This window comes from Salvelinus sp. IW2-2015, linkage group LG31 (genome assembly GCF_002910315.2).
Source record: "Salvelinus sp. IW2-2015 linkage group LG31, ASM291031v2, whole genome shotgun sequence".
Lineage (NCBI taxonomy): Eukaryota > Metazoa > Chordata > Actinopteri > Salmoniformes > Salmonidae > Salvelinus > Salvelinus sp. IW2-2015.
This window is the reverse complement of record NC_036870.1, coordinates 4,683,803-4,704,015: the sequence shown is the minus strand read 5'-3', so window position 1 is coordinate 4,704,015 and position 20,213 is coordinate 4,683,803. Positions and strand designations below refer to the sequence as shown.

At 41.1% G+C, this 20,213-nt stretch overlaps 1 protein-coding gene across 1 annotated transcript in view; it reads left to right on the top strand.

Annotated features, from left to right (window-relative positions):
• The window catches only part of atp9b (ATPase phospholipid transporting 9B), a 53,722-nt gene that overhangs the window by 10,278 nt on the left and 23,231 nt on the right, over window positions 1-20,213 (top strand). The window contains exons 6-12 of the mRNA XM_023976183.2: window positions 242-300; window positions 581-632; window positions 2,875-2,969; window positions 4,668-4,748; window positions 5,834-5,909; window positions 7,281-7,357; window positions 19,891-20,051. Coding sequence (XP_023831951.1) covers window positions 242-300; window positions 581-632; window positions 2,875-2,969; window positions 4,668-4,748; window positions 5,834-5,909; window positions 7,281-7,357; window positions 19,891-20,051 — 601 coding nt within the window. The remainder of the gene's footprint in view (window positions 1-241; window positions 301-580; window positions 633-2,874; window positions 2,970-4,667; window positions 4,749-5,833; window positions 5,910-7,280; window positions 7,358-19,890; window positions 20,052-20,213) is intronic.

Genomic DNA, 20,213 nt, shown 5'->3' with positions numbered 1-20,213 from the left:
TGAGAAGAAGAGTGATAGAAAAAAATCAGGGTTGTGGTTTTAAGAGTCAGCATCATTTTCAACGACCAACGATCAATACATGCATTTTATTTCACCTCTGTTTAAACATTCATAGTGTGTCTTATGAGGTAGTCAATCTACAGTCAATGTGTCTGTAAAGGAGCCACTTTAGAGATTGCTTTCTGTGTTTCTGTCTATTTACAGACATTTGTGATCTTGGTTCTCTTTATTTTTCCCTCAGGTAAAGTTCAAGTGAAGAGTTCTGACATACAAGTTGGAGACCTCATCATAGTTGAAAAGGTGGGTCTCTTATAGCTCTTGTGAGCAATGTTGCAATCCTGTAAATTCACTTTGTGTTCGAGTATCATATGGCCCCAAGTGATTCATATGACTGGATCACTGTAACTGCCTGGTCAAGGAAGTGACCTTGTTCAATTATTCAGGAATATCCCAGGACTACTGTTACTGCGCTCGCTAACATTTTGACAACCATACGAAGCTCACTTAGTGGCCTTAGTTGACTAGCTAATTCTCACCTCATCTTTTTCTGTTTTTATCTCATTATAATGTTTTGTTGCAGAACCAAAGGATCCCTGCAGATATGATATTTCTAAGGACATCAGAGAAGACTGGTGGGTTGTAGGGTCTCAAAGTGTCTGTAACATGGAATAAACACAGCATTCCCAAAGCACAACAAATACCATCAGTGTAATTATACTGAACAAAAAATATAAACTCAACATATGACAAGTTCAATGATTTTACTGAGTTACAGTTCATATAAGGAAATCAGTCAATTGATATAAATAAATTAGGCTCGAATCAATTGATTTCACTTGACTGGGCAAGGGAGTGGAGCTAGGCCCAGCCAATCAGAATGAGTTTTTGGAGGCAATTTATGGTAGAGAAATGAACATTAAATTCTCTGGCAACAGCTCTGGTGGACATTCCTGCAGTCAGCATGCCAATTGCACACTCCCTCAACTTGAGACAGCTGTGACATTGTGTTGTGACAAAACTGCACATTTTGGTGGCCTTTTATTGTCCCCAGCACAAGGTGCACCTGTGTAATGAACATGCTGTTTAATCAGCTTCTTGATATCCCACACCTGTCAGGTGGATGGATTATCTTGGCTAAGGAGAAATGCTCACTAATAGGGATGTGAACAAATTTGTGCACAACATTTTAGAGAAATAAGCTTTTTGTGCATGAAGAATTTCTGTGATTTAAATGTATTTTTTATTTCAGCTCATGAAACACAGGACCAACACTTTACATTGTGCATTTATAGTGTAGATAATAAAGTTTGACATTAACAGACCACTACAAAGTTATGTAGTCCATATAAATGATTAGGGGAAGCGATTGTTCAATTATAGTAGTGTTATTACATTATCCAGTCAGTAACTTTATGCTTTCCCCTGTCATGTTTATCTTGACTAATATTTACGGGCAATTTCGGTTATACAATAGAGCAGAGAAAGTAAAGTAATGAGAGTTCAAATATCCCACCTTGTCTTTCTATCTAATTCAGCTGTAGCTCACTGAAACAAACCTTTCTGGAAAAGTAAAGTTGAGTTTCGTATAACTTTTACTAGAAAAAAGTACTGTAGAATGAATTAAGAGTTGAACATTCAGATATCGGTTTTGGGAATGATAAACACCCGAACAAATTCTTTACAGTTATGATAGTGATAAAATGTATTTGATATAAACACGTTCCAATTCCCAAAGCATTAGATATTCAAATACAGGTCTGCCAAAGCCTGTCCTCACAGAATTAAATAATCCTCTCTTGTCACATTATAGTAAAGTAGCAGGATTTACCCTAGATCTGGCTCTCTGTCCAGAAAAACACCGATTATGATTTATCGTAGATTTAGGGACTGTCCTGTGACCTATATGTGTAATGAAAAACTCTGCCCACGAAAGTACAGTATTAATCAAAATCTTAACTATTTTTGCATTTACAAGCAATAAAACAAGCATGTCCACCTTTTTGACTAGAAGTAATGAAATAAACTCAACATCAATCCATGATTTTACTATAGATACAGTACTACAGAATGTAATGCATGAGTGAAATGAGCCTTTGACTGACGATAAGGGACAGTATTGAGCTCCGTGTGGTATTACTGACTCGTCTCATCAGAGGCCTCTGTGTTCTCTACCATCAGCTGATTGGCTGGGGAATGGAAACCATATCCCAGACTCCTCCAGTGACTGATGATTTAAATATCAATGAATCAATGGTCCCATCAGGTCTCGGGCTCCTCTCTGAGAGGTATCAGGAGAAATAAAGGCGCTGGACATAATTTCCATCGATCTCATATGTGCCAATATGCCCTCGCAGGGAGCACTGATGTCTTTATGCCCTCACAACATCTCAGTGGTGCTGTGTGAGCAGAGTCACCATAGCAGCCGGGGGGTAAGGAGACATGAATCATCCTCAGCGATATGTTTTCCATCATGCTTAACCCCCTGGGCCCATTTAAAGCTGCCCTTTAACCTCTCTGTCAAATAGCCGTCCTCGTCCATCAGTTTCATATGGAATATTACCTCAGATCCATACAGTTCATGACCTCTAAGCATTTGTTAGGCTCTTGTGGACGGCTAAGTGGCTTTCTCATGGCTCTATATCGTGCAGTGCACACATGTTGAAAGCAGGCATACTGTAATGGTTTGACCATTAGTACATTCATACTTTCAGACTAAGAACTGATATTTATGATATGTATACATTTTCTTTCACTGTACTGCATATCTTTCATATTTGAGGTACTGACTAAACCCAAACGTCTCTGATTACACACATTTTTTTTTTTAATGAGGGATTAAAAGCATACCTACTGTAAACCTTTTTGTTTTTCTAGGTTCATGTTTCATCAGGACGGACCAATTAGACGGAGAGACAGACTGGAAGTTGAAAGTTGCTGTTGTTTGCACACACAGACTACCTGCTCTGGGGGTATGTACATGACCTGTTCTCAGTATGTGACTAATATAACTGACAAATGTCATGTTATATTCAGTGATTTATATTATGTTAACAATTTTGTGTTATTAAAAACATTATTGTCAGTATTAGGTTGTTTTTAATGTGGCATGGAAACCTTATCCTCATGACAGCCAGAATACCCTAGAACACAGTACCTTCTTTCTCTACGATGAGATGATACTAAACACTTCAGATTTATGTTTGTGTTTCTGTCACTACTTAATGTGACCACAGAATTCAAGTTTCAGCAAGTCAACTGGATGATTTCATTACCATATAAGGTTTCCAGTCGATGGGGGACGGCAATCATTGTAGTATTACTTTTTGCCCCAATTAAACCCATCCTCCCTACTTATTGTAACAGGATGATTTTTAGAAGGCTGTGGGGTCATTTTAACGTTCAGTGAATTGTGACAAGTGTTTCAAAAGATCCATACAGTTGTTAACCAAATCATATTCTGTCAGTTTGATGAGGTCTATTGAGCTGCTTGGTTCTATTTTATTAGTTATATGTCCCATGTGTTATGATTGAATGATCTTTATACAGGGATAACCTTTCACCCAATAACACTTGAGAGTGAATTGAATTTATGTTGGACAGAGGGGAAAAACAACATAATTCAGTATCGCTATTTGACCAGATTACTAATCGAGGTTACAAATTCTAACTTCAGATACACTTTTCTCATAAAACTCTCTTGTCCACGTAAGCCCATTATTTATTTGAACGTTTGATTCGGAACCCCATTCATTTCCTTTTTCGTTTCCTATCTTGATGAGACATTTAGTCTATGTGGGAAGACACTTGCTGCAACTGTGTCTCAGAAAGTGACATAATTCTGCCTCTATTGTGTCTGGCTCTAGAGAGTCTGTATTTCATCAGTAGGAGGCATCTACTGGCAACAGCTCTGCGCTGGGGCTGAGTAAGATAATCTGTCCCTCCCTGCCATGTTCTCACCCTGAGAGCACTATGTGAGCATAACTGAGGGTACCTGGTGCATAGAGGCAGCCTGTCTGAATAATTTAATGTTTACAATCAATTCTGTTCCACAAGGGGAGTGGTCTGCAGTAAGATCGGCGACAGGTCACACAACTGAAATGGCGCTTTTTAACCTTTTATTTACTAGGCAAGTCAGTTAAGGAAAAATTCTTATTTACAATAAATGGCTTCCCCGGCCAACCCTAACGACACTGGGCCAATTGTGCGCCGCCCTATGGGACTCCCAGTCACGGCCGGTTGTGATACAGGCTGGAATTGAACCAGGGTCTGTAGTGACGCATCTAGCACTGAGATGCAGTGCCTTAGACCGCTGCGCCACTCGGGAGCCCCCAGCTTGATACAGTTAAGGGGGTTGGGATAATAGAAGAGCGTAAGGGAGTGCATGTACTGTATGTGTGTTTGCAGTTACATATTTTTTATAGTTTTGGGTTGTTTTTACTGTGACACACACACACACACACACACACACACACACACACACTTCTTTTCGCTGACATGATAATCCCATCCTTTTATAGCAGGTGTTATCTTTGGCAAACCTCACAGGTTTCTTCAACACCTGACCTGACCCTTTGATACTCTCTCTCTGGGAGAGTTAGGAAGGCTTTGTAATGAAGTGAAAGATTTACTTGATTACTTTATTCAGGTAATTTCTACCCCTCTCTCAGGACCTCTTTTCCATCAATGCTTATGTCTATGCCCAGAAGCCTCAGCTGGACATCCACAGTTTTGAGGGAAACTTCACAAGGGTAAGTGGCTCACTGACGTCACACTGTCAAACAAATGTGAAAGGTACATGACATGAACACAAAAATAGGATCAACATCACAAAGGGATATACCACGTTGACAAATGGCAACAATAAAGAATAGTGTGAGCAGCAGCAGTATCTCCAGGAGGCATGGTGCTGAGTGCTGACATCACAGGAAGGTCCTCCCTGCTCTCCTCCATCCGTCCCCTCACTTATTTTATTTTATTAATAGCAGATTAGTGCAGCCCCCAGAGAGAGTAGAGCCCCAACACAGAGGGGCTTTGTGTATCGCCTTCACTCTTGGCCACACACCAGGCTTAGTGAGCGAGCACTTCCTCTGCTCATTCATCCTCCGCTCTGCTCCGCGGCCTTCCTTTGCATAACGTGTACTTTTAGTCCCGGCCATTCCCACTGGCCCCCTTCAACTAAACGTACCTATTTATGAGGCTTTCCTTTCCTTCCTCAAGACGGATATGAAGCTTTGTTTCTTTCTGTGTTCCCTACTTCTACATTCAGTGGTCGGACTGAGAACGATGTGGGAAATGATGTCAATGTCAGAGCGGGCGAGCGTTCAGCCAACCTGCCATTTTATTTTTCATGCACCTTTTCCCCTGTTTTAATGAATTGACCGGATGTGGGCGCTTGGGTATCATAGTTATCATATCAGGCATGCGATTTGAGCTGAAATCGGAGCCTCGGCCTCGGGCACTCATTCTGACTCGAGCTGTTCGTACGTCTTTATTTAAGAGCGTCGGGGGTGGGGGTACTACTCTGAAACGAGGCCCTCTGGGGGCTTATGTATCACTGAAATCTCATCTGCAACCCCCCCAGGACTCTTTTTAAAGGAGCCTTTCCCCACTATCGCCACATCTAGTGAAAGTATCGATAAGGGAGTATGTAGCTACAGTATGTAGCTCAGACCCATGGTAGCAGGTGCTTATGGAAATGAATGGTACTGAATGGCAGTCTGGTATTCTGACTGCACCGTCTAAGGATGGGTGGTTAGGTATCACCCTATAAAGTAACATTTTACTACTTGAATGTTGAGCAAAGATTAACATATTTTAGAATTTTCCCCTCTAGGAAGACGGTGACCCACAAATCCATGAGAGTTTGAGCATTGACCACACCCTTTGGGCCAGCACTATTGTGGCATCTGGTAAGTAAAATAAAATCTCAACTGTGTGGTTTATGATATGTTTACTGTCAAAGGCCAAGATAGGTAAACTCTTAATTTTCATTTTGCATCCAAAGTTTGCAATTAAGCTTTATCTAGACATTTCTGATGTGTAGTTGTTTATGACTTGGAATCACATTTTCCATCCAACCCAATGACTTTTTGTAGTGAGATACAATGTTGTGGAAATGGGAGATGTAAATACATTTCAATTAAATGTGTGAGCTTAGTGTGTAACTTTCTCCTACCTCAGCCTGCTGAGCTTAATTCCCCACACCACAGTTGTCTCAGTAGAAAGTGTTTGACGCTTTCTCTGTCATCTTCTCCACACCATTGATCTGCGGTGTCCCTCTCTCCCTTGGCCTGACCTTGAACACAAAAACACACATCCTTTATTGCCCCCAACCCACCTTTACTTACACACACCTAACTTAGACCTCTGACATCATTCTTGTAAGGCTTTGTCATTGTCCACCACATAACTCTCCTTGGCTTTCATCAGAAGGACACTCGATAGACTCAGGTCTTTGTCTGGGACTGGTAAAGCACTCCTCAGATGATCACGGTTTTGCTCTATTAGGTGTGAGAAGTCAAGTTGTGAGAAGTTATTCACATATTTAAATGAAAACTCGTCTGTGCCAAAACCATGTGTCACATTTTTGCCCTTTTATCTTCAGTCAAGGTGATTCATTACATTTGATTTGTTTGTTCACTGAATGTTCTCTCCTCCTCACCTAATCTTTCACAGTTTTTCCCTTTTTCTCACCCAGTCGTGTCCTACCTCTCTCTCTCCCTCTTAGCCTTTTTAGTTGGGGGATTGCATGGGCTGTATTTGTTTATTAGTGGTCTTGCTCTCCCATTTAAGCTCATTTAATATTAATGGCACATTCGTCTTCTGTAATAAGGGTGCCTTAATGAATCTGCAAATAAAGATGGTGGAGTATCGATTGGCTTTTAAGAGCTGCTTCCATGGGAAGAGTCCGGCCAGGGACCAGGTGCCTAGCACATTAAACCTCTGTCTGTGTCTGTGGGGCTACAAGCCTAGAGCATAGCCGCTCTCTGCACTTTGCATAATTTTTTCACACCTTTATTTAACTAGGTAAGTCAGTTAAGAACAAATTCTTATTTTCAATGAYGGCCTAGGAACAGTGGGTTAACTGCCTTGTTCAGGGGTAGCTCGGGGATTCGATTGTCAGCTCGGGGATTCGATCTTGCAACCTTTCGGTTACTAGTCCAACGCTCCAACCACTAGGCTACCTGCCGCCCGCTGACTTGACAAAGATGAGTCTGAAATGTGTGTGTGTGTGTTCCAGTTAATGAGCAGCATTGCTCTCCTGTCTCTCTGTTTGACAGGCACAGTGATAGGGGTGGTGATCTACACAGGAAAAGAGACCAGGAGTGTACTGAACACGTCCTCGCCCAAGAATAAGGTAAATGTTTTTTTGTGTACAGGCAGAAAGAAGTTGGAGATATGTGCTTTTGTGTAAGAGACTTGTATGAACAGATAACCCATAACGTTACACCAAATATAACCTCTCTATTTTATATATAGGGATTCTTTGGGGTTTTGGCAATGAGGCCCTTTAACTGCTTCCCCAGAGTGAGATGAATTCATCGATACCATTTTTATGTCTCTGCATGTTGTTTGAAGGAAGTTGCTAACTATCGTTAGCGCAATTGCTAACTATCGTTAGCGCAATTGTTAACTAGCGTTAGCGCAATGACTGGAAGTCTATGGGTGTCTGCTAGCATGCTAGTACATACCCATTGCTAACTAGCATTAGCGCAATGACTGGAAGTCTATGGGTGTCTGCTAGCATGCTAGTAGATACCCGTAGACTTCCAGTCATTGCGCTAACGCTCGTTAGCACTGGCTCTTGAAACTACCTCGAACTTCCTTCATACTAGACACGGAGACATAAAAATGGTATCCACGAGTTCATCTGCCTCTGAGGAAGTAGATAAAGGGCCTCATTGCCAAAATCCCGAAGTATCCCTTTAAGGCTCCCTTTATTAAAGATGTACAGTAAGCAGCTACAAAAAAACTGAAATGTTGTCAATACCATTTATAAAATTTCAGTGGTGACAGATTTGTAAGATTATAAGCCTCAAAAGTTTCAAGGCCCGTACAGCATTGAGAACCACAAAACTCTCTCTCCGTTCCGCTGCCTTTCTCTAATCAGTAATCAATCACTGATGACCTGTCAATTCTAAAGGTCACCCCCATGCTAATTAACCTGGAGGGAAATGAACCAACCCAGGATTTAAATTACATTTTCAGCACAAAGTTAATCCTGCAGAATCCCCATTGAGCGTTTATTCTCCCCAGAACGAGGAGATTAATGGAAACGCGTTTCTAAATATAAGATTTCAAACCCAAGATCTTCAGATTAGATGGACGCGGGTCAGCTGATAGAGGGCTATCGATTAGATCCCGCTGTCTGGCACTGTTTTGGCAACAGTAGAAGGAAGAATATCTCTGGCATGCACTGATATGTATATAGAGTTCTTACCTAAAGATCTTTGCCACAACCACACTCTTCTGTGTTAACCTTTTTGTTGGGAGACACACTCCTCACTATGGACATTTTTTGACACAAGTTCCTTTTAATAAGATCCCTGATGTTGCCGGTCGAACAGCAAGGGCCAGTGTTTTGTGTAAGCTCCGCGGCTGAGAGGAATTCAATATTTCAAGGAGATGTCAGAAGTGCCAATATGGAGACTGAGATTGGGGAGAAAGTCAATACAGTGTGGCTAAAGTCACAAGAAGGTTTTTGCTTCATAATCTATTGTGACACAAGCCAGCACAATGCACTTGATCTGAGTGACAGGACATCAGGTGTAGCTTCACTCCTTTTTATTTGGATGTTGTTTGAACAGAACATCAACATTCTGTGATGTGAGACATTCCCCAACGTCTGTTCCTCATCGAACCCTGTTTATGCAAGATCTTCTGAACTTATTATTTCCACTGGTGCCTCACAGAGCACATTGGCAGTTACTGGAATGTTTAACATGATATACCAAAAGATCTGAAATACTTTCTCTGTTTTGTCTTTTTCCCTTTTCTGTTAAGCACAATCATGTGGAATGTTACTGAATATACTACCTGCTTGTTATTTTTGCCATGGTCTTAGTGTTAGGATTCTTTGGCTTTTGCTCAATGAATATGCATGTCTCAGGGCTGTAATTCATCATCAAATTTCACACAAACACAGCCGTGCAGCCAGATTAAACAATTCCTTTCACTTTTAATGGGTTTGGGATGAATGGAGTAAAATATGCACTTTTATTCATTGATAGCATCTTTAGGTTGAGGTAATTGAGTCCTTTCCCCCCCTGACTGAATGAATAGTGACTTCATCTGATCCTCAGCGAGCCTCAGAAAATGAAGGTTGGTCCATTGTTCAGGCAAAAGGGTATCCTTTGCTTTTCAGCCATTAAACTGCGTCCTCTGTCTTAAATTTTTCTTAATTTTAATCTACCAAACCCCCTATTTTTCTCAATAGCTCAAGCATGAACCATGTAGTGAGGCACTGGGGTGGGGAGGATATTTCTACCCCCCTCTACAGCGGGGGTTTAACTACAGCAGATAAGTCAGTCACTGCTCTCTCAGTGTTCTCAGTTCTCTGGGGAATGGGGCTGGTAGGGGCTTAGCAGCACTGGAATTCACCTGCTTTATATACACCCCCCCCCCCCCCCATCCTCCTCCTCCCCCCTTTTCAATCCAAGTTCCTTTATTTAGGGGGAGATGTTATGGTTTGCTGTTTTTGTTTGCATGGTGCGGAGATGAAAGACCTCTGTGTTCGGTGCTTTGCTGCGAGCCCTGCCAGAGAGGGGAAGGGCACCTCTTTTTTTGACATCATTTTCCCACATGCTCCATTGGCTGAGCGATGCACTTGAGAAATAAAAGAAAACTTGGGACCTTTTGAAGGGAAAAGCCATTTCAATATGGGAACTTTCTCTTTTTTTGGCTCCTTTTTGTGGTATTCAAGGAGGTTTGTGACAATGCAGTTTATGGTTTACCAGGAAGTGCCACCAAGAAACTCATCTCTGCCCAACAACACGGTTTGCATGATAAAAGACTGCGGTGGAGACTTTCGCCTGATTATTCCCGTGTTTTTCACCCTTGACGTAATAAGGTTGAGGAACTCATTATGCTAGGAGGGGATAAAAAAGAAAAAAGTCCTCTCTTGAAAGTGAGACTTAAGAAATGGCTTAAGCATTATTTGCCTATCAGTACCTAGCTTTATAAGTTCATACACTAGGGAGCCAGCTGTCTCTATATGAAGGAATACTTCTATATGAATGCCTCTGTCAATCCTACAGCTATTGTCAGCAGTAATCATGCGCCTATGAACCTGAGCACTGAGGTGGTTTTCCCTCGTAGGAAGTCCACTGTGTACACCTCACCCTGCACTATCAGCTAAACACAACCATCACGGTCATGGCTCTCTCTGATGAGCCTAGCAGTTTAGCAATAAAAACAATCAATAATCCCAGAAAAGTGCAAAAAAATTGCCCACATCAACATATGTATCCTAAGAAACAAGGTAAATGAAATCGATAACTTGCTAGTAACCAGGTTTGGGTAGGTTACTTTCTAAATGTAATTTGTTAGTTACTGGATACCTGTCCAAAATGGTAATCGGTAAATTTTGGTATACCCAAACTCAGTAACGTAATCTGATAACGTTCCATTACTTTTAGATTACTTTCCCCTTAAGAGGCGTTAGAAGAGACACATGTATGTTACCAATTGAACGACATCTATTGCAGGATAAATCAATGTTAAAGTTTACATAGCTGGCCATATATGGTTGTTAAATTTTACTTTATGGGTTGGTTATGTAGGCTTCGTCTAACGCATCACTTTCTACTACGTTCAGTTGAAGTTGGAAGTTTACATACACTTAGGTTGGAGTCATTAAAACTAGTTTTTCAACCACTCCACAAATTTCTTGTTAATACACAGATTGGGCAAGATAGATTTGGCAAGTCGGTCAGGACATCTACTTTGTGCATGACACAAGTAATTTTTCCAGCAATTGTTTACAGACAGATTATTTCACTTAAAATTCACTGTATCACAATTCCAGTGGGTCAGAATTTTACATACACTAAGTTGACTTTGCCTTTTAAACAATTTTAAAATGTTCAGAAAATTATATCATGGTTTTAGAAGTTTCTGATAGGCTACTTGACATCATTTGAATCATTTTGAGGTGTACCTGTGGATGTATTTCAAGGCCTACCTTCAAACTCGGTGCCTCTTTGCTTGACATCATGGGAAAATCAACAGAAATCAGCCAAGACCTCAGAAAAAAAATGGTAGACCTCCACAAGTCTGGTTCATCTTTGGGAGCAATTTCCAAGGTACCTGAAGGTACCACGTTCATCTGTACAAACAATAGTACGCAAGTATAAACACCATGGGACCACGCAGCCGTCATACCGCTCAGGAAGGAGAAGGATTCTGTATACTAGAGATGAACGTACTTTGGTGTGAAAAGTGCAAATCAATCCCAGAACAACAGCAATGGACCCTGTGAAGATGCTGGAGGTAACGGGTACAAAAGTATCTATATCCACAGTAAAACAAGTCCTATATCGACATAACCTGAAAGGCCGCTCAGCAAGGAAGAAGCCACTACTCCAAAAACCGCCATTAAAAAAACCTGACTCAGTTACACCAGCTCTGTCAGGAGGAATGGGCCAAAATTCACCCAACTTATTGTGGAAAGCTTGTGGAATGCTTACTGAAACATTTGACCCAAGTTAAACAATTTAAAGGCAATGCTCCCAAATACTAATTGAGTGTATGTAATCTTCTGACCCACTGGGAATGTGATGAAAGAAATATAAGCTGAAATAAATCATTCTCTCTCCTATTATTCTGTCATTTCACATTCCTAAAATAAAGTGGTGATCCTAACTGACCTAAGACAGGGAATTTTTACGAGGATTAAATGTCAGGAATTGTGAAACTGAGTTTAAATATATTTGGCTAAGGTGTATGTAAACTTCCGACCCACCACTGCGACCTGTATGCTCTCGTCGCCTGGACCTCACTACATATTCGTCGCCAGATCCACTGGCAGGTCATTTATAAGTCTTTGCTGGGTAAAACTCCGCCTTATCTCAGCTCATTGGTCACCATAACAACACCCACCCTTAGCACGTGCTCCAGCAGGTATATCTCACTGGTCATCCCCAAAGCCAACACCTCCTTTGGCCGCCTTTCCCTCTTGTTCTCTGCTGCCAATGACTGGAACGAATTGCAAAAATCGCTGAAGTTGGAGACTTATATCTCCCTCACTAACTTTAAGCATCAGCTCTCTGAGCAGCTTACCGATCGCTGCAGCTGTACACAGCCCATCTGTAAATAGCCCATCCAACTACCTCATCCCCATATTGTTTTTATTTACTTTTTTGTACTTTGTACTTTTTTACACCAGTATTTCTACTTGCACATCATGATCTGCACATCTATCACTCTGGTGTWAATTTGCTCAATTTTAATTTCTTTGCTACTATGGCCTATTTATTGCCTTACCTCCTTATGCCATTTGCACACACTAGCCTACAAAAAGCCTATTCCTGCGCTTTTCCTGCGATCCATCAAACACATTTTGTGTGTCATCATGGGGATCTCTGACTTGTGGTCAGACTCGCTCAGGTGGAACAAACTTCAACTTGCGCCTTTTTTCAATGCTGATTTGAGAGTCATTGAGAAAAATCTTTGGCACTTCTGTTTTTTTCGCAAGCATCCTTTCTGAATTTAAAAGTAATCCAAGAAGTAATCATCTAGTTTTCAAAAGTATCTGATTACAATATTGTAGCTGGTAATGGATTACAGTTATCGTTTTTTCTATTTGAAATTTTTTCATATGTAATCCGTTACTCCACAATCCTGCTAGTCACAGATAGTCAGTATACAAATGTTATCTCTGAAACTCGCTTAGATCATACATTTTGATGCAGCGGTATCAATACATGGTTTCAACATCTTCAGAAGAGACAGGAATGCCAATGGTGGAGGTGTTGCTCTGACTCTGCTCTGACTCTGACTCATGTTCAGAGTCATATTCCTGTAAAGCTTAGAGAGGATCTCATGTCAAATGCTGTTGAAGTAATATGGCTACAGGCTCAYCTGCCACACCTAAATCCCATTATTGTGGGAAGCTGCTGTAGACCACCAAGTTCTAACAGTCAGTATCTGGTTATTAATATGTGGGAAGCTAAGAGGGCACCGACAGATGGCGCTTCGCCCCGAGCCCCTATTGAACATTGCAAGTTTTTACTTTGTGTTTCAAATTTTTTTTTTTTAAGTGTTTTTCTCAAATGTTCTTACTCAATTTGTTTCATGCATTACTGCATACACCTGGGCAGAACTATTGGAATATGAATTGTTGGGTACTCAATGTTCTCCTGACCTTACCGGAGACGCTGGAACAATGAGCAAGCCTTTTTGGTGAGACCTCGGCGTACCTGAGAGTCCTACCGTAGAGTAGAAAGCAGAGACGCCTGATGGAGAGGCAGACGTGGCGGGGTCTTACTGAGACTAAGATGCCGGGCGACTCGTCCTCCATTACCGAGCATACTACTCGCCAATGTTCAATCATTAATGAATAAACTTGGCAAACTCAGAGCGAGGATCTCCTTCGAGGGACATCAGATTCTGCAACATACTCTGTTTTTCTTAGACTTGGCTCTCCCCCGACATCCAAATCGATTATATACAACCGGAGGGTTTTACAGTTTTTCGAGGCGATAGGGAGCGGGTGGGCTCTGTTTTATGACCAACAACATATGGAATGCTTGGTTATCAAATCTCACCCTTTTTCTCAGGGATTATTGCCATAGCTGTGTGCATCCTGCCCCAAGCGGACACCAAAAAATGCTCTCAAAGATCTTCAGCCAACACCTACTTTGGCTGCCTTTCCTTCCATTTATCTACTGCCAATGACTGGAACGAATTGCAAAAATCATTGAAGTTGGAGACTTACAGTGGGGCAAAAAAGTATTTAGTCAGCCACCAATTGTGCAAGTTCTCCCACTTAAAAAGATGAGAGAGGCCTGTAATGTTCATCATAGGTACACTTCAACTATGACAGACAAAATGAGGGAAAAAAAATCCAGAAAATCACATTGTACGATTTTTTTATGAATTTATTTGCAAATTATGGTGGAAAATAAGTATTTGGTCACCTACAAACAAGCAAGATTTCTGGCTCTCACAGACCTGTAACTTCTTCTTTAAGAGGCTCCTCTGTCCTCCACTCGTTACCTGTMTTAATGGCACCTGTTTGAACTTGTTATCAGTATAAAAGACACCTGTCCACAACCTCAAACAGTCACACTCCAAACTCCACTATGGCCAAGACCAAAGAGCTGTCAAAGGACACCAGAAACAAAATTGTAGACYTGCACCAGGCTACGAAGACTGAATCTGCAATAGGTAAGCAGCTTGGTTTGAAGAAATCAACTGTGGGAGCAATTATTAGGAAATGGAAGACATACAAGACCACTCGTTACTCGGTAACGAGTGGAGGACAGAGGAGCCTCTTAAAGAAGAAGTTACAGGTACTTATTTTCCACCATAATTTGCAAATAAATTAAAAATCCTACAATGTGATTTTCTGGAGAGAAAAAAATCTAATTTTGTCTGTCATAGTTGAAGTGTACCTATGATGAAAATTACAGGCCTCTCGTCTTAAGTGGGAGAACTTGCACAATTGGTGGCTGACTAAATACTTTTTTGCCCCACTGTAGGAGAAAGGGTGAGATTGGTTAATCTGAAAGAGGGGAGTGAGGCTAGCGGTAGATACATTTTGTGTATGCAGAAAATCATCGCAGAAAGATTAGGATTTGACTAAAGGCACAAATTCGAAATTTAATGAACCCATCGCAGCTTAACCATGCCTGGCGAGAAGAGCGCCCCCGAGAACGGTTCTCATCCGCTTCCTACGATGTACTTTTAGGTCAAGGTACTTTTAGTGGGAATTCGGTCAGCTGTCTTTTTTCCCGGACCGGTCCAAGGAACTGGCAATGAAGAGGAAGAAGTTTGCAACGGCAAAGAAATGTTACTGCTACTTGCTATCTACATCCCTGCTGTTTGAAAAACCTCAATCTTCCCTGTGACCTGCCTTATGTGGAACTGCGAGGAGTAACAGTGTCATGATGTGACTATCATTAATCTGATGACTGTTATTTATCGAATCAAACTAATTATGTTTAATTGTTACTCGATTTTAAATTAATCATTTAACAATTAACTCATTAGGAATTTGGGGCACCACGGGAAGAGTTGTTTAACGAGTTACTATCTCCCGACTTAAACTCTAAAGATATACAGATATCTCTTACATCAATAAGTCAATTATTCATTATTACCTCATCAGTCTCATTCTGAACATTGCATAATCGTTTTGAATATTCAGTACCACACACACAAATTGATTTAATCATTTATTTATTAACTAACGAAGTAATAACACAGAATACCCATACACACTTAAATGACAAGTCCCTAGTGTATTGACACGATATGATGGTTTGTTACACAATGGAAAGGGGGTGGGGAAAGATGGAGAGACAGAGGGTCAACCTATCGTACATACATTTGGAAATTACGCTCACAGTAACCAGAGTACTTAGCACCCTAACCACCGCTCATTTGGATTAGAAATGCAATATATATTTACGCGTAGATGTCTTTCTCTCTTGTCTCTCTGTTGAAACCAATCGATCTGTCTCTGTGTAGTGGCTCATTGGCAAAGTGAGCAAACTTAGGCAGGAAATGCCAACAACGAACAGTGATGCATTCATGCATTAAAAAATGAAAGGAAAGCATTGCAAGTTTGAATTGTGTAAAGTTAGTGTGGGAGAGGTGGAAAAATTGTTGTCGATCAAAAAACCTCCTGGCATTGACAACTTAGATGGAAAGCTACTGAGGATGGTAGGTAGCTGACTCTATAGCCACTCCTATCTATCATATCTTTAATCTGAGCCTAGAGGAAAGTCTTTGTCCTCAGGCCTGGAGGAAAGACAACGTTATTCCGCTACCCAGGAGTGGTAAAGCGGCCTTTCCTGGTTCTAACAGCAGACCTATAAGCTTGCTGCCAGCTCTTAGCAACCTGTTGGAAAAAATAGTGTTTGACCAAATACAATGTTATTTCTCTGTAAACAAATGAACAACAGACTTTCAGCTCGCTTATAGAGTTGGGCACTCAACATGTACTGCACTGACACAAATGACTGATGATTGGTTGAAAGAAATTGCTAATAAGAACATTGTGGGAGCTGTGTTGTTAGCTTTCAGTGTAGCTTTTGATATTATTGACCATAACCTAGAGTTGAGAGAATACCAAGAGTGTGCAAAGCTGTCAGCAAGGCAAAGGGTGGCTACTTTAAATAATCTAAATTATAAAATATATTTTGATTTAACACACTTTTTTGTTACTACATGATTCCATATGTGTTATTTCATAATTTTGATGTCTTCACTATTATTCTACAATGTAGAAAATAGTAAAAATAAAGAAAAACCCTTGAATGAGTAGGTGTGTCCAAACGTTTGACTGGTACTGTAGCTCCAGAGTTCTTTGTGGAGATGGGAGAACCTTCCAGAAAGACATCCATCTCTGCAGCACTCCACCAATCAGGCCTTTATGGAAGAGTGACCAGACGGAAGCCACTCCTCAGTAAAAGGCACATGACAGCCCGCTTGGAGTTTGCCAAAAGGCACCTAAAGGACTCTCAGACCATGAGAAACAAGATTCTCTGGTCTGATGAATCCAACTCTGGCCTGAATGCCAAGCGTCACATCTGGAGGAAACCTGACACCATCCCTATGGTGAAGCATTGTGGTGGCAGCATCATGCTGTGGGGATGTTTTTCAGCAGCAGGGACTGTCAGACTAGTCAGGATCGAGGGAAAGATGAACAGAGCAATTTACAGAGAGATCCTGCTTCGGAGATCTCAGGACCTCAAACTGGGGCGAATGTTCACCGTCCAACAGGACAATGACCCTAAGCACACAGCCAAGACAGCACAGGAGTGGCTTTGGGACAAATCTGTGAATGTCCTTGAGTGGCCCAGCCAGAGCCCGGACTTGAACCCGATCGAACATCTCTGGAGAGACCTGCAAATAGCTGTGCAGCAACGCTCCCCATCCAATCTGACAGAGCTTGAGGGGATCTGCAGAGAAAGAATGGGAGAAACTCCCAAAATACAGGTGTGCCAAGCTTGTAGCGTCATACCCAAGAAGATGTGAGGCTGTAATCGCTGCCAAAGGTGCTTCAACAAAGTACTAAGTAAAGAGTCTAAATACTAATATAATGTGGTATAAGTTTTATTTTTAATTCATTTGCAACAATTTCAAAAAAATCATTATGGGGTATTGTGTGTAGATTGAGGGGGGAAAACGATGTAATTTTCAAATAAGTCTAACGTAACAAAATTTGGAAAAAGTCAAGGGGTCTGAATAATTTCTGAATGCAGTGTAGGTTTTATTGGACTCCAACTAAGACTTAAGATGGGGCTGATCAACAATTTTCTGTGTTGGAAATGCCAAAAAGACACTTGGACATTTTTACATGCAATATGGAATGTACTACCTTTCTGGAAGGATGTTTTGAAATATCTGGAGGAAAGGTCGTGGTTAACAATTCCCGTTTCACTGATATGTCTCTTGGGCGATAGAACAGAGTTGCTTAATGTAATGAATTTGCACTGATCATTGTCGGTATCGTTACAGCAGCTAGAGTAATCCTCAGAATTTGGAAGGGTCATGCCACTCTTACTCTGAAACAGTGGATAGAATTGTTGTTTCAACATGTACGGCACTTACACAAATGACTGAGGATTGGCTGAGAGAAATTGGTGATAAAAAGAGGGGAGCTGGGAGCTGTTTTGCTGCACAGTGCGTCTTTTGACATCCATCATAGTCTACTGCTGGAAGAATTTGTTGTGGCTTTACACTCCCTGCTATATTGTGGATAAAGCTTTACCTGTCTAACAGAACACAGAGGATGTTCTTTAATGGAGGCTTGTCCAACATAATCCAGGTTAGAATCAGGAATTCCCCAGGGCAGCTGTCTAGGCCCCTTTTACTTTTTTCAATCTTTGCAAATGACATGCCACTGGTTTTGAGTATGCGGATGACTCGACACTATACACGTCAGTCAATACAGCAATACACTTAACAAAGAGCTGCAGTCAGTTTTAGAATGGGTGGCAAGAAATATATTAGGTGGCAATATAATATGTTAGTCCTAAATATTTCAAAAACAAATCCTTCACTAAACCCTAACCCTCAACTAAATGTTGTAATGAATAATGTGTGAATTGAGCAAATTGAGATGACGAAACTGCTTGGAGTAACACTGGATTGTAAACTGTCATGGTCAAAACATATTGATGGAGCAGTAGCTAAGATGGGGAGAAGTCTCTCCATAATAAAGCGCTGCTCTGCCTTCTTAACAATGCTATCAGCAAGGCAGGCCTTAGTTTTGTCGCACATGGACTACTGTCCAGTCGTGTGGTCAGGTGCCATAAAGAGGGACTTACAAATTACAATTAGCCCAGAACAGGGCAACACGGCAGGCCCTTAAATGTACATGGGGAGCTAAGGTCAATCTCTCCTGGCTCAAAGTAGAGGAGAAATTGACTTCATCACTACTTGTATTTGTGGGAAGTATTTACATGTTGAATGCACCGAGGGGTCTGTTTTAACCTCTCTGGGATTTGTGGGACGGTAGTGTCCCACCTGGCCAACATCCAGTGAAAATGCAGAGCGCCAAATTCAAATAAATTACTATAAAAATTAAACTTTCATGAAATCACACATTCAATATACCAAATTAAAGCTACACTTGTTGTGAATCCAGCCAACGTGTCAGATTTCAAAAATGCTTTACGGCGAAAGCAAATAATGCTATTATCTGAGGATAGCACCCCAGCTAACAATCACAGACCATCATATTTCAACCCTCCCGGTGCGACACAAAACGCAGAAATAAAGATATAATTCATGCCTTACCTTTGATGAGCTTCTTCTGTTGGCACTCCAATATGTCCTATAAACATCACAAATGGTCCTTTTGTTCGATTAATTCCGTYGATATATATCCAAAATGTCCATTTATTTGGCGCGTTTGATCCAGAAAAACACCGGTTCCAACTTGCACAACGTGACTACAAAATATCTCAAAAGTTACCTGTAAGCTTTGTCCAAACATTTCAAACTACTTTTGTAATACAACTTTAGGTATTTTTTAACATAAATAATTGATCAAATTGAAGACGGGATGATCTGTGTTCAATACCGGAGGAAAACAATGTGTAGCATGCTTTCTGGTCACGCGCCTCTAACAAACAGTACACTTCACTGGAGCCTCATTCTGAACATGGCTACTTCTTCATTTCTTAAAGGAAAAATCTCAACCAATTTCTAAAGACTGTTGACATCCAGTGGAAGCGATAGGAACTGCAGGAAGGTCCCTTAGAAATCTGGATTCCCAATGAAAACCCATTGAAAAGAGAGTGACCTCAAAACAAAATCTGAATGGTTTGTCCTCGGGGTTTTGCCTGCCAAATAAGTTCTGTTATAGTCACAGACATGATTCAAACAGTTTTAGAAACTTCAGAGTGTTTTCTATCCAATACTACTAATAATATGCATATATTAGCATCTGGGACTGAGTAGGAGGCAGTTTACTCTGGGCACGCTTTTCATCCAAACGTGAAAATGCTGCCCCCTATCCATAGGAAGTTAATATGGCAGGACCCAAGGAACAGTAGCTGCTGCCAATGGGGATCCATAATAAATACAAGCATGCATAAAGAGTCAATGAAGCCAAGCATATCTAGTCCCAGTGGAGGATTTGTCTGTCTTTTTAACCCGTGGCTCTGACCCTGACCTTTAACATCTGAACCCTGACCTCTTTCACCTCTACAGGTGGGTCTGCTGGACCTGGAGCTGAACCGCCTTACCAAGGCTCTGTTCCTGGCTCAGGTGGTCCTGTCTATTGTCATGGTAGCGGTGCAGGGCTTTGTGGGCCCCTGGTTTCGCAACCTGTTCCGCTTCATCGTGCTATTCTCCTACATCATCCCCATCAGGTACAGCACATAGAGGTAGACACAGTATAGACTCTTGTTGGGTAACATTATTTATAATTATTTTTTATTTTTTATTAACCCCTCTTCGGAGGACATTTCTTAGTTTTTTTTGCAGCTTTTTTGCTACATACATACATTTTACATATACATTTGACATACATG